Source organism: Bubalus bubalis, chromosome X (assembly GCF_019923935.1).
Source record: "Bubalus bubalis isolate 160015118507 breed Murrah chromosome X, NDDB_SH_1, whole genome shotgun sequence".
NCBI lineage: Eukaryota > Metazoa > Chordata > Mammalia > Artiodactyla > Bovidae > Bubalus > Bubalus bubalis.
Window position 1 is genome coordinate 88,976,673 of NC_059181.1, and position 15,237 is coordinate 88,991,909.

General features: G+C 40.5%; 1 protein-coding gene across 6 annotated transcripts; it reads right to left on the reverse strand.

Annotated features, from left to right (window-relative positions):
• Positions 1-3,732: 3,732 nt before the first annotated feature.
• RAB9B (RAB9B, member RAS oncogene family) lies at positions 3,733-13,688 on the reverse strand. Of its 6 annotated transcripts, XM_044936820.1 has the most exons (5): positions 13,504-13,687; positions 12,871-13,008; positions 11,489-11,527; positions 8,794-8,860; positions 3,733-7,207 (listed from the first exon to the last, which is right to left on the reverse strand). In XM_044936820.1, exon 5 carries the CDS (start codon positions 7,163-7,165, stop codon positions 6,560-6,562), a length of 606 nt encoding a protein of 201 aa, XP_044792755.1. In that variant the 5' UTR covers positions 7,166-7,207; positions 8,794-8,860; positions 11,489-11,527; positions 12,871-13,008; positions 13,504-13,687; the 3' UTR covers positions 3,733-6,559. The 6 variants fall into 6 exon arrangements, with proteins under 6 accessions (XP_044792755.1, XP_044792756.1, XP_044792754.1 ...); XM_044936821.1 differs by lacking the exon at positions 11,489-11,527 and having other exon boundaries at positions 8,767-8,860; positions 13,504-13,688; XM_044936819.1 differs by lacking the exon at positions 11,489-11,527.
• Between the last annotated feature and the right edge of the window lie 1,549 nt (positions 13,689-15,237).

Consider the following 15,237-nt stretch of genomic DNA (forward strand, 5'->3'; position numbering starts at 1 on the left):
AATTGATTAATATTAGGGACATGCACTGCTGCTTTACTTTGTAAAAAGGAGACCACTGGAAAACAACCTAAATGTCTAGCAATAAGTGTCTGAAATATCGTTTGTTTGGTTTTTTTCAGAAGCAAAGGAAAACTTTATTCTTCAGTCAAAGAATGGAGAGAAATAAGCTCCAGGTTTAGAGAACCAACTCTTTCCTGATTACATGTATTATGGCAAATCCTTCAATAGACTATTATGCAAGCATTAAATATAATCCCTAGAAGAATATATAATGACCTAGTGAAAAATGTCACGTTAGGTAAGTGAAAAACATTACAATCAGCTTGTGCAGTATAATATCAATTTTCTTTATTACATAAATATATTAAAACACACACATACACACTAAAAAGTAATATTTAAAAATCTGATTACCTCAGAGTAATAAGATGAAAGGAAACTTTCATTTTCTTTATCTTGCTTTTCTGTTTCTTTTTTCCTTCAGGTTTTTTTTGGTTGCTGTTTGTTTTTTACCATGGGTGTGTATGACTTTCATAATCAGAAAAAAAATAAAAACAAATTTTTAGTGTCAGCTGGTGACACTGTTTTCCTGTTGGAAACAAATGAAAAAAGAGACAATTCAAAGGATACCAACACTCATTCTTCCAACTCTATGCTGAACAATATATTACAGGACACACCCTTGGCCATGATGTTTCTAAGTCAGCCAAGAACAATGAAAGAGAAAAGAGAAGAGATGAGCCTCCTTCTTGCTTCCTCATGAATGAACCACAGGAAGGCATGATTTATATTTTAACTCTAATCAATACAGCTAGCATTTCTTTCATCAAGGTGGAGTTTCTCAATTCCTTTTCATCAATCAAATAAAAGAAGCACAGTTTGGCATGTCTGGCTAAAATTCAGGAGTAATGAAATTCATTACACATTGACCCATAATTCATAAAGTATGAAAAGAATTGACAGATTGCTCAAAAATACACATATTTGCACTCACAAAGCCCACCATTTAAAAGGGTACTTAAATATGGCTGAACCAAAATTCTCAGTGTTGCCTTGGAGAAGACAAAGTGATTTATGAAGACACATGGATCACTGTAGCAATTCCTATACAACTAAAGGTGACAATTCCTTCACATCTCGAGCTGTGAAGACACTTGTTCTAGCTGGGAAAGCACGAAATAACCCTTCACCCCCTTAAAAAAAAGAAAACCATAATAACTCTCCTACAAACATCACCACCGCCACGAGTGAAATAAAAGCTAGATTCTTGCTTACCAGTTTTTGCAAACATACCACTAAGGAGACATTTAATAATTTAATAGCCTTATTTTCATTCTTTATACCTAGTTTCTATCATTATCCTTTCCTTTTCTTAAAGGGAAAGGAGTAAAAATGAGGTCTTTATTGGTGATGTTAAATTGAAGAAATTAAAAAGACAGCCAAAAACAAAAGGTCACTCTGAAAGGTGATGGATATATTAATTAGCTTGACTGTGGTGATTATTTCATAGTGTATATGTACATTGAATCATCAATTTGAACACCTTAAGTATATACAACTTTTTATTTGTCAATTATACCTCAATAAATCTGGGAGGAAAGAGATCAGATTGTAAAAAAAAATGCACATATATGAATATTTAATTAAAAAATTGTATCACAGTTTACCTGCCCTAAAGATCAAATATAAGAAAAGCACTCTGTGGTAATGAATCCTATATCTCTGTAGCAAAGTGATAAAAAGGTGAAATGATTATGTGGATCACGGAGGTTAAGGTATATATCTACATTGCCATTCAAGAGATGGGACTGGAGCCGCTGGTTCAATCTCTGGGTCAGGAAGATCCCCTGGAGTAGGAAATGGCTACCCACTCCAGTATTCTTGCCTAGAGAATTTCACGGACAGAGGAGCTTATGGGCTATAGTCTATGGGGTTGCAAAGAGTCGGACACAACTTAGCTACTAAACAACAATAGAACTACTTCAGGTAATTCAAATGAAAGTAGAGATGTCACTTCCAGCCTTAAATTACTCATATTGGTGCTTCAATTTTCCCAGTGTGTTTTAAATATTCAGTTATAGAATTGAGGAGAAATCATCTATTCCACATTTCCTGGAAGAACTATAGCCAAACTATTTCCACAGTGGATAAGAATCTGCCTGCCAATGCATGGGACATGGGTTCTATCCCTGGTCAGAGAAGATTCCAACATGCTGCAGAGCAACTAAGCCCAAGTGCTGCAACTTCTGAGCCCATCCTCTAGGGCCCATGAACTGCAACTACTGAGTCTGTGTGTCATAACTATGAAGCTCATGGGCCTAGAGGCTGTGCCACAACAAGAGAAGTCACCGTAGTGAGAAACTCACACATCATAAGGAAGAGTAGCCCCACTTGCCACAACTGGAGAAGGCTCACGTGCAGCAATGAAGAGCCAGTATGACCAAAATTAAATAAGTAAAAATTAAAACAAAAGAAAACCTGCAAAGACAGAAAACTAGTTTTTAAAGCATCAGTTTTGGATGAGCAAATCCTTTAGAAGAGCTTAGATATATGACAAGATTCAATGCTTTCTGGATGGTGGTATTGGAGAAGACTCTTGAGAGTCTCTTAGACTGCAAGAAGATCCAACCAGACAATCCTAAAGGAAATCAGTTCCGAATATTCATTGGAGGGATTGATGCTGAAGCTGAAACTCCAATACTTTGGACACCTGATGCGAAGAACTGACTCATTGGAAAAGACCCTGATGCTGGGAAAGATTGAAGGTGGGAGGAGAAGGGGATGACAGAAGATAAGATGATGGGATGGCATCACTAATGTGATGGACATGAGTTTGAGTAGGCTCTGGGAGTTGGCGATGGACAGGGAAGCCTGGTGTGCTGCAGTCCATGGGGTTGCAAAGAGGTGGACACGATTCAGCAACTGAACTGAACTGAGATCTATGACCTTCTAGCTTAAAAGTGACATCATTCTAGCCCAATCAAAAGGATTTCAGATGCTTGTAGTTGAGCTTGGTCTGATAATTTATTATATAATTTTCCTTCGTGAGGGAAACAGTACATGTGGCAAAAAAATCAGTTTGTCTTTCCCTTTGTGATTTTGACTGCTGAGAGTTCCAATAGGCAAAATAGAGGGCGGGAGAGAAGAGGACTAAATCTGTGACAGATGGAATGATGTGGAAATGATGTGCTGTGGAGAGACTTGTGCTGATGTACTGGATATCCAAATCACTCGATCAATGCTAATCCAAGTCTCTTTAAAGTCCAATATGTGAGAGGCAATAGAATATTGAACAAAATTATCCTTTGCTTTCAGATTTGTTTTGTCTATATTTTCATATTTTCCTAAGATCTGGACAGTAGGCCAGTCAAGAAAATAAAGGGAACGTGTAAGCTCTGTTTCTATTTTGTGATGGCTTACTTTTGTTCTAAATGATGAAGAAATAAAGTGGAGAGTCAAGATCCAATTTCTAGTCTCAATACTCTTTATGTATTAAAAACTGGCATAAAATAAAAGGAAATTTCCCATCTTAATCTTTCGAGTTTGCTTCCCAATCAGTAGAACAGTGTCTGTCTGATCAATAGGTAGTGGCTGCTTGAAGTACCACGTGAAAAAATGATCCAGGGCCACATGTAGGACAGCCTGAAAGAGTGACTTGATAGATGAATATGCTCTGTCACACTCACCAGTTGCTTGAAAAGGGAAAGGGAAAAAAGAAGCACACACATTGTATACTGGTTATTCAAAATGCACTTTTTATTCACTTTAACACAGATGATTTTTTTTTACAGTTGAAACAAAATATCTGATACACAATTTTGAGTTTTTAGCAGCACCTGCAACAAGAGGATTGTGGAATACCTCAGGGTACAATAGAGATGGCTGAGGCAGGCACAAATTAACCTGAAATTCATCAATCCACTGAAGATATATGAAAACTGAGGCCCCCTGAATGTTAGCCCAAAACATGAAAATAAATTAAGAGATATTCTGTATGATGTTTTAATGGACAGTTGAAAACAGTATAGTTTCAATTAGAAACATCTTGTTCCAAAAAATCCAGTGTTCATGAAAAAAACACCTACTGAAAACATTGCACTGCACATTCTAGAGTACACAATTTTCTATATGCACAGTTCCTGGTACTCACAGATTTCAGCCTTTGGTGTTTTTTTTTTTTAATCTTAACCAAACTCTATGTCAGCACCCCACTAAGTATTACTCACCAAAATGCCACCACTTTTTGTCACTTAATATTAAGTGTTTTTGTTAATATATTATGTAGTGATTTGGTAGAAAAAAACTGGTATGGCTAAGAGAAAAGGGGCTTCAACTGACCTGCCAATAAAATTAACACTTGTCTTGGATGGACAGGAGGCCTATGAATGGGATACCCAAGTAATTTTTATTTTTTTGCTTAAATGATCACGTGCCATTTTCATAGTGACAAGTACTTTTGTGAGTGGATGGAGGTCTTTATGAAGGCCTGAGATCTACAAATAGAAACTATTATAAGCTGAGTGCAAGTAGAAAGAGAAGGCCCCAGGTCTCATGCACTTAAAAACAATTAGCAATTAACAGTTCTGATGTACAGATTTTCACTCTAACATGATTGTAGCAAAATGATCATAGTACTTGGAAACCAGTGTGGCTGGCTATAGGCATAGGCAGGATAGGGACCAATACTTAAGAGCTGTGGGGTCCCAGTTCTGGCTTCGACTTTTGGCATCAAAGTTAGTTAGACAATGGGGTCAGGACCATATTTAAATTGGAAATATTGAGTATGACTGGATTAAAATATCATCTTCCACTTATCAATGTTGCCAAAAAGTCCCAGAGCTCTTAAAGCACATAAGGTCCCACTTGTAAGGCTGATTCCATATGTGGCTACATTGGAGAGTTCTAGGCTATATTCCTGTGAAAGCTCCGGCCCCCTTCCCGACCTAGGTCTTTTTTGTGGTCATTTTTAACTGTCCCTCACTACCTTGGGTCACTATTTTATCATTGATGTTGTAAAAGTACAGATTAAAAGCTACGCAGGACAAATAAATCAACTGACAAGAACTAGACTGCATATTCATAATAAAGTATATAGTTGGCAGTCATGGTAATCAAACTCTGACAAACTGTTTTTGTATTTTAATATGGTATCCTCAGGATGTTTATATTGGGCATGTAATGATTACTTGGAGTTCAAGAATTTTTCCTGACATAGTGCAAAAGCAAAAGAAAGAGCTATGTAGTTGCTGTTAAAGGCTGATCCCAGAATAGTCTGAGAAATTTTAAAGTCCCTTTCCATAGTCGTAGCTGTTGTCTTAAGATATATCTAACTATAACATGGCACTTAAATGTAGTTTGTAGCTCATAGATTCCTAGAACTTAGAGCTGAAAGAGACCTTAAACCAAACATCTAGCTATGGTATTTTAACAGATGGTCATCTAGCATCTTGAATATTTTCACTGGAAGAGGGTTCACTATTAAGGCAGACCATTCCACTGCTGGACAACTCTAATTATGAGTTCATTCTAATGCTGGGTTAAAGCATATTCTCTTGTTACTTTCAACATCCTAGTTTGGCCAGCTGAACATGCAGTGCAACATACAATAAATCAGTTCCTTCTTCTACAATAAATATTCGAGTTAAGGTACCTTATGAGAAAAGCCCAGTATCCTCCAATCTGTTCTGAAGGCTTCTCTGAGAGCACAGTATGGTAGACCAAAGGACCATCACAATTATGAGCAGAGTGCACTGGATTCAAAGCCGTATACTAAGCAGCATTGCTAGATAAGAGGTTGTCAGAGAAGCAACACCCCTGTGCAGCGGAAATAAAATCAGACCAGCCATCTATTTGCAAGGGTGGTTGGCATAATGAAGCATAATCCATTCATGAGGACCCTGTTACTTCAAATAAAACGAGTATAATAAATTTCCAGAGTCATTAGTGTATCTCTTACCGAGATGGCATTTTTTTAAAGCTCAGATGGGAGCAAACCATACACAAGTGTTTAAACAAGGCAGTGCACATCATTATATTTTGCACTCTTAATCTTTACCACCTCTTTATAATTCATTCAAGCTTAGGACATCCTAGTTTGCATTATTATGTTTATTGTAGTACATCTCAGAGTCTTATTTTTTTCCCCTTTGGCAGACATGTCAGAAACTGCTTGGCAAGTGTCAATGGTGACATTTGTTAGTTGATTAATGGAACGCTTTAAGGGATAGCTGTAGCTCTTTAACTCCTTCATGCGGCTGGTTCTAAGATTAAACTGTGATTTGAAAAATATTTAAATCTGTCAGGACTAAAGTTTTCTGAAATGTCCTGATACACACAAGAAGGAAATAGCAGAAATTACACAAAATACAGTTGGCTTGATAAAGCTTTTTTTTTTTTTTTTTTTTTAAATCACTCTACAACTTCAACTTGAAAGGCTCTGGTTCACATCAGAAACTTATCTCTTATCCTTTTGTATGTGTGTGCACTAATAGAGGGGCACAGTGATTCTCACACTACTGACTGAGCAATTTGGGGCACATTTTAAAATGGCTTCCTACTTTTAACAGCATGAAGATCCTGCTTTGGAACCACTGTTCAAGTCAATAGTGTGACCTAACATGCAATGCTCCAGTTGTTCCTCTACAGCCAATACCTGCCTGACAGCTTCTTCAAAGGCCACTGTCACATTAGTATCATCTTTGGCACTTGTTTCTAGATAAGGGTAATCTCCATTCTCCATGCACCAGGACTGCGCCTCCTCAGTAGTCACTTGCCTATCCTCTTTGTCTACTTTGTTCCCCAGAACTACAAAGGGGAAGTGCTCAGGGTCTTTCACATCTGCGTAGTAGATGAATTCTTTCTGCCAATTACCCAGGTTCTCAAAGCTCTGCCGGTCATCCACGCTGAAGGTCAAGAGACAGCAGTCTGCTCCCCTGTAGAAGGGTGTCCTAAGGCTCTTGAAACGTTCCTGCCCTGCAGTGTCCCAGATCTGGAGAGTTACAAAACGTCCATCTACCTCCAAATCTCGATTTAAGAACTCTACCCCTATGGTGTGAAAAGCCTGGGAGTCAAATTTATTGGTTACATAACGGTTCATGAGTGAGCTTTTCCCAACTCCACCATCACCCAAGAGAATGACCTTTAAGAGCAGGGATTTCCCACTCATTGTTGCAGCACCAGATGGAGAAGAGTTTATAACCAAGAGATCCTGAAAATAAAAGAAAAAGTAGGAGGGAAAACAGTTAAACCTGAAACTGAAATCAACTTCATAGTAAATCAACTTCTTCTGAATTATGAGGCCTTCTTATTTACCTTCTCTCTTATTTCATGTTCATTAAATGATATAGTATAGCAGAAGGAATAAAATTCTTTTTTGTATAAGGGAGAAAACAGGTCTTGTTTTTCTGAAGTCTCTTGCCTGTGTCAGGAAAAATGGCTGAATGCCATGGATAAATGGACTAACAGATGGTGCTATAATCTGGTTCAGTTCTGACCCTATTCTAGGTGAGAAAGCCTAGAACAGGAATGCTACTCAAATGTGTAACATCTTAGCTTCTGGTTTGGACAATTCCAAACAAGAGGCAAAGAGTATGAAATTGATTAGAGGGGTCTGAAGTCTGTTCCTGACGGACCCAAGAACAACTGAGGAGAGAAAGCTGTGTAGGCTGGAATCTTGATTTTGTTAGCAGAGGTTTTGGTTAGGATTACATTGGACCCCAGAACTTGGAAAAGAGAAAAAGACTAGCTTTCTTCAGGCATTTGCCCCATTATATTAATACTTGCATTGTTATGGATACCCTCACAAGTAAAGGATCTTCCATAATCTTTTCTTCATGGAACAATGGCACTCAAGTTGATGATTGTTGACTGGTATTATTATAAACAGCTATCATTAAGGAAGAGAATCTTGGATAGCTTATTAAATTCTGGATTTAGGTTCTAATTCCATAATGACACCAATGAAAACATACTGTAAACTCTAAAGAGCTAATGATTATACAGTATCTTTATTGTTACCTCCACTTGTCTATACATGGACTATCTAGAACACATCTTAAAAAGATCAAATGTTTACTGAACAACTACCTTGTACTAGAGTCTGTTAGGTTCTTTCAAATTAGGTCCATTGTGGAAAATCAACAATGACGATGTTTGCTGCTGCTGCTGCTAAGTCGCTTCAGTCGTGTCCGACTCAGTGCGACCCCATAGACGGCAGCCCACCAGGCTCCCCCGTCTTTGGGATTCTCCAGGCAAGAACCCTGGAGTGGGTTGCCATTTCCTTCTCCAATGCATGAAAGTGAAAAGTGAAGTCGCTCAGTCGTGTCCGACTCTTCACGACCCCATGGACTGCAGACTACCAGGCTCCTCCATCCATGGGATTTTCCAGGCAAGAGTATGGAGTAGGGTGCCATCACCTTCTCCGTGATGATGTTTATTGGGTGTTATTTATAAAGGTGACCCAAATAGATGAAAACTAACCACTCATCAAAAGAGCACTTATTATAAATCATATTTACACTTAGGTGATGATAATATTGCATATATATACTGCATATAGAATTTGTAGTGACAAATAAAATAATTAGCATACAAAAAATTTTGAAACAACACTAGGAAATGAACACATGCAAAGGAGCACACACATTTGCAATGTAACTTGAAAACCTCAGTAGTCATTAGAGTTATGTTGCTTTGTAGGTGTACTATGTATTTTTCTAAATATTCATTTTAAGAGATCCAATAAAAACATATGAAACAGATACCTACCCAATTGAGAATAAAATGTAAACCTACCCAGTTGGGTCTTTGTCTCAATTTTAGTCTTTTTCTTGTTGTTGTTATATTCTCTCTTTTTATGATTCTAAAAAACAGATTGGGAAACATTATTTTTAAAAATTTATTTAAAAATAAAGTTAAGGCTATCTATATAGAAATACACTCAAGTCAGGAAAAAGATCAATCTCAATTTACCTACAGAGGATGCTTTTCACAAATATACTTAAGAGTTCAAATGGCTAAAAATGTTTATCATGGACAAAATAATTTTATTGGATGAACGTTAACTCTGTCCTAACTTGAATGTACTTTATATGGACTGCAAGGAGATCAAATCATTCAATCCTAAAGGATATCAATCCTGAACATTCATTGGAAGGACTGATGCTGAAGCTCCAATGCTTTGGCCACCTGAATCGAAGAGCCGACTCATTAGGAAAGACCCTGATGCTGGGAAAAATTGAGGGCAGGAGGAGAAGGGGACAACAGAAGACAAGACAATTGGATGGCATCACTGGCTCAGTGGACATGAGTTTGAGCAAGCCCTGGGAGATGGTGAGGGACAGAGAAGCCAGGTGTGCTGCAGTCCATGGGGTCGCAAAGAGTTGGACATGACTGAACGACTGAACAACAACAAAAAATGTTTTACATTGTCTCTCTATTGAACTCTCCATTCAAAGTAAAAGTAAATCAAAGAAAGTAGATGATATTAAGGAAAGGGAAAGTACAGAGGAGTTTAAGATATGTTGAAATTCTAAGTCAGACATGAAATTCCTTCCCTTTGTACCTACCAATGTGCCGATCTCCAAAAAAGCGATTAATGTACTCATCAATCTGCCTAGAGGGTGTCTCTGCAATTGATTCCAGAAGATCAGAGAGGAAAAAAATATGTTTGGGGACTCCTTGTTTACCATATGTAGTCTTGGCTAATTTACTAAATTTTGGTCGTCTGTCTTAAACACAGGTTTTAGCATTTAACTGGCTTTATTAAATTCAAATACAACTTCATTTAAAATTATAATTAATTATGGCAAACATCTTATTTCCGCAACATCAAGAGTACTGATCTAAAAAGAAAAAAAACGTTCCTAGTTTGTTGAGTGTTCTAACTGAGGAATTAAGAAGCCTTTAAGAAATCTCCACTGCTTAGCAACCTCATGTTAATTTTTATATTGGTCTGTAGGATAACTTTACAGAGCAGAACTCTGGAACTCTCACTTGAAGGAAGTACTTAGGCACAATACTGACAGTATTAAGGGCCCATGCCAAGTGAGCATCCTTAAGTTCCTAGCAAACAGGTGTTCACATCATTAAACAACTCACTAACTCTACATTTCCGGCTGCTGCAGATAAACTCAAATGATGAGTCAAGGACTGAGTGAATATGGAAACCAAACACTCAGCTCCAGGAATAATGATGAAGTATTAATAACTATCTGAGATAGTGCTGCAATTGCTTGTGCATCCCCTATTTGGTTGTTTGCACACATAACTTCTGGGTGCATAGGCTCTACAGCAGGGAAGAGCAACGTGGTTCAGTATCAAGTGCACCGGGCTGGTAGCAATCAGGACACAAGAGTCTTCATTACTACTTTCCTACTCATTTCTTTTATGAACTTGGGCAGGTCACTTAATCTTGCTGTGTTTCTTCCTATATAAAAAGAGAACTGATAATACCTACCCTACTTAACTCACAGGATTTGGGAGGAAATGAATAGCTTAAGAAATTTGCAAAGATTTGTAAGCATTTATTGAAATTTTTGGCTTGAGATTTTCATTCCTCTTGCTCTTCACCTCCTTTCGTTCATTGGTGGGGGCCTTGTGACTCCATATTATCTCTTCTCAGAAAGGGCCTGCCAGTGGGAGGATAACACTCCTTCCCTTTCTCTTTCTTTCATATCTGAGAATGTCCTGTTCCCCAAAAGTTTTGATTATCTGCATATACCACAGAATCTTAGCACTGGAGGGACCTTACGGGTCTTCTGGCCCAATACTGCAACTGATGCTTGAGAAAACATTTGAGTGCCTGTTGTGTGCTCTGTTCTTACTAAGGTGATCCTCCACTTTCCTCTGTTGTCTCCAACTCCCCTTTATTTGCTGGAGGTAAAACTGAATACAGTTTAGGCTTATCTCCTTGCCTTCAGTCACTAAATCCTGCTCATTTTTCCTTGTGATATACTTCTCAGTCTTTTACTACTATCTTCATTTTGGTCCACATCTCTTTGTATCTAATCTATTGTGAAAGCTTCTTAGCTCTTGTCTCCCTGCCTCTAGATTCTCCTTACCTAATCCATATACTTTGCAAAGCTTCCATCACTTGAGCACCCACTGGGTGTAGACCCTGTTGGAAATCAAACATGTTTGAGGCAAGGTCTTACCCTCAAGGAGTTTATAATTTGACATATAAGCTTCAGACCTTCTAGTTGACAGTTGAAATAATATTATACTGCCTTATATTGTTAAAAAATCTTTTTTTCCTGCATAACCAAATTCTAAATTTCTGGATCCTAGGGCCCTTGTTTGTATATGTCTTTGAAGTCCCTTTATGTGGCAGCAGAGGGATAATGGATAAGTATGTGTTTATTATTTAGGTAAATACTCCCAGAACTAATGCCTCTGAATTGATGCAAAGATACAATAGATTCACAGATCTGTAAGACATCCAAATATTATTAGTTATAAGGTGACTAAAGAGCAGAAGTCATGGACTTACCTGGATCAGTTTCTAGATGGGACTTAACAGGAATTCCACCTGTTGAAAGTCAGTGGAAATGCTCCAGTTTTCCTCCCTCTCCCCTCACATTTCAAATATATAAATTTCTCAATTTTCAACAAAAACAAGAGCAGATTAATTATCCCACTTTATATTTTCAGGGGGTGCTGGCATCATCATCATCTTTTGAGTGTGATACCCTTTAGTACATACTTTAAAAGAGCTAGCACAGTATAAAAGTAAATCAAATGATTTTTTTCTTCAGGATATGCCACATATCCTTAAAAGAAGGTAGCATTAAGTAGGCAAGGAAATTCTTGGATAACCCTGAGTGCATTTAGTAGGAAAGTCAAATCCCTTATACATCCCTTAAGGGTCCCTTATTAGTTTAGGATTTGGACTAAAATGTTTATTCTAATTTTGGCCCTATTCAGAGAAAGATCTGCCTTTAAATGACTCAGACATCCCAGAGATACCATTCCCCTTTCCTACTTCACTCCCCAAAACAGATTAACAAATATTCTCTAAGGATAGTTTATTCACTTTTTTCCCCCAAACAGGGTCTCAGTCTTGGACAGTAAGGTGAACTAGGAATTGACATAAGTGATACTCCCTAGCTTTCTTTGTTCTCCCCCTCTTTTGTTACCTTCTGAACCTGTTGTACCTGCACCCACACAGGCTTGTTACAATTATTGTATTTAGTTGAGGATGCTTGTGGGTGGGGATGGAGGTGTGTGAGGAGGCAGTACAATGGTAAGAAAGAGGTTGAACCTTTGAAAATAGTACATTTCAGTGTGATGATGGAGAGAAAAATAGAAAAGTAAATTGGAAACATCAGTTCAGCTGCCATGAGTAGGATGATGCTCATATCCATAATGCAGATTGTTTGGGAGCAAGTTTTGAGAGAGATGTGTACCACAGGGCTGAGGGTAGGGGGAAGAGAAGCTGAGGAGGGGTGGCTGTGGTAGCAATCTGCACCGGGGGAGGAGCCATAGTTAGAGCTGTGGGGAATGCCCACCTCATGGTGACACATCGGTTGAGACTATTCAACTCGCTGTGGATTCCTGGCACAATATTTGGAAATACTACACTGGCGAATTGAGTGGGGCTTTCCTTAATCTACATAAAAATCAATGCAAATAGGAAATGACTGGATCTTTGAGACCCTCTACTTGAAATGGTATAGATTGTTTCCAATACAACCTGATGCTTGGGGTTGGGAATGGGGGATGGTTCCGCAGCAGGGAAACCCTCTGACGCACTGGATTCATTTTGCAGACTAAACAAGTTATCAGCTACATCCTTACTCTGAGTCCAAATGCCACAGCTGTCATTGCCACCGAAAAGCTATTTTTACATTTATGCCCATATTTATATCTTACATGCAACTAGAAGGGTCCAAGGTGGAATTTCACCTCTAACCTCTCCTCACAACGACGGCTCTGGGGGCTATGAGCCCGAAGGCAAACTAGAAAGCAATTTGGCACCGTCCCCAGGCCACTTCTTCCTGAGTAGACAGCCTGGAGAAGAATAGGTAAGGTTTGGGTGACATTAAGTAAGCAAGGTACAGGGAAAAGAAGCTTCCTTAGGAGGCTGGGAATGCTGGCATCTCCGTGACAGGGGTCCTGTTAGCATCGAAGACCCAGAAAGTGAAGATGTCACCCATAGGTCCAACTACCACGGACCCAGATCGTCTCACTTCATCCCCAGCTCTGAGAACCCTCAGCTGTGGCGCATGCGCACTGAGCCACACCCGCTCCCCACGGAGCCCTGCGCCTCTGCCCGGCTTTGGCAGCTGCTCTGGATTACTCAGCAACGCCCCCCTCCACCATCACCTACCCCCGCCCCTGCAACTCCGACGCCGGCGGCGCCCAGGCCCCTTTCACAAGGTGCAAGTGCCCCCGGGGATCATCCAGACTTCCCTTTCTCCCTCTGCCCCCAGGGGCCCCATCTCCCCGCCTCCCGGGTCCTCGAGCCGCTCAGCCACTCTCGCTGCATCCTCACTGGCATCTTACCCAACACAATGGGAGCGAGGCGGGAGAGGGCCGCGGGGGCCAGGCCGGTGAGCCCTCCGTGCCGGCAATCCGGTTCCGCGGCGACACCGTCACCGCGGGAGGAGGCTCCTGCCGCCTCCTCGTCCTCAACGGGGCGGCAAGTGCAGCTTGGACCTCGGTGGCCTGACAGCTGCCGCTCGCGCCCGCCGCTGCCGCCGCGCAGCGTCTCGCGCCCGCGCCCGCCAGAGGAGGGGGCGGGGCCCGCGCCGCCTCCTATCGCCCCTTTCCCGGCGTGGAGGACCCGGGGTAGCCGCCTCCCGCCCTCGCGGGTAGGGAGCACTCTCTGGCTCGCTCACACTTCTTTCAGGCTCAGTGGCCAACCCTGGTTTCCCTTTGTCCTCCTTCCCTCCCATCGCGGATCAGTAGGCACAGCGACAATGGACCCACAAACATTGCTCTGCCACTTAGCTCATCCATAGCCACAGCCCCATTTCTGGCAATTACCTTCGACCTACTGCACAACTTGGCGACTAAACCATCACCTACCTCATTTACCCTACCTTCAAACCCACTGCTTTTCTCAAGAGGATAGCACATACACTTAATTATTCTTGTTTAAAATATTTCAGGGAAATACATAATCACGACACATTACTAGGCCCTGTAGCTGGCTACTGCTCATGAAATTCTCATGGCAATCCAAAAGGAAAGGTTCTCATCTGTAGCTCAGGCATAGAAAGCACACTGCCCTTTACCCTTACAGGTTACCATTCTGGAGGGCCACCCTGAGAGTTCCACCTGAGGTTCCCAGAAACGTTACTGGGGTAGAATGCAGTGTTCCAATTGGGCCTATCCACCTACCCAGTCACTTCTTTTTGTCTCCTGTGCCCCTCTGGTGTTGTGCTGTACTGTGCTTAGTCGCTCAGTTGTGTCTGACTCCTTGCGACTCCATAGACTGTAACCTGCCAGGCTCTTCTGTCCATGAGGATTCTTCAGGCAAGTTTACTGGAGTGAGTTGCCATGCCCTCCTCCAGGGGATCTTCCTGACTCAGGGATCCAACCCAGGTCTCCCACATTGCAGGTGGATTCTTTATTGACTGAGCCATCAGGGATGCCCGTTCCCCTCTGGTACCTCCAACTAATTTGTGATTTTTTTTTTCACCTGAAATCAAAGGAGTATGGAGCTTCTGGGGTCATTTAGCCTGCATTCCATCTTTGTCAAGCAGATTCATCTCTGAAGCTTCCCTGTTGCCTGATAATCTGTCCCTAATGTGGCAGTACACCTCATTCTCCATGTGCTCCCTCAGAGCCTTCAGGCACCCTCCCTCTAGGAAGGCCACACTCTCTCTACCTCTTCCCAAGTTAACCACTCAGTCGAGCCCATAGACCCCAGCTTAAATATCCCTTCCTCAGGGTAACCTTTCTCAACCCCAGAATAGAAAAAGTACTCCAATTTATTCTCTTGTAGTCTCCAGTATAGCCTGCTGTACTTTTCTTTGTAATACTTTGCAGTTTATGATGAGATTTTTTTAACTTTAAAATTTTAATTGGCATATAGTTGATATACAATATTGTATAAGTTACAGGTGTACAACATAGTGATTCACAATTTTATACTCCATTTATAGTTATTATAAAATATTCGTTAAATTCCCCATGTTGTACAATATATTCTTGTAGCTTATTTTATACGTAATAGTTGCATCTCTTAGTCCCTTACCCCTATCTTGGCGCTTCCCCCTTCCCTCTCCCCAC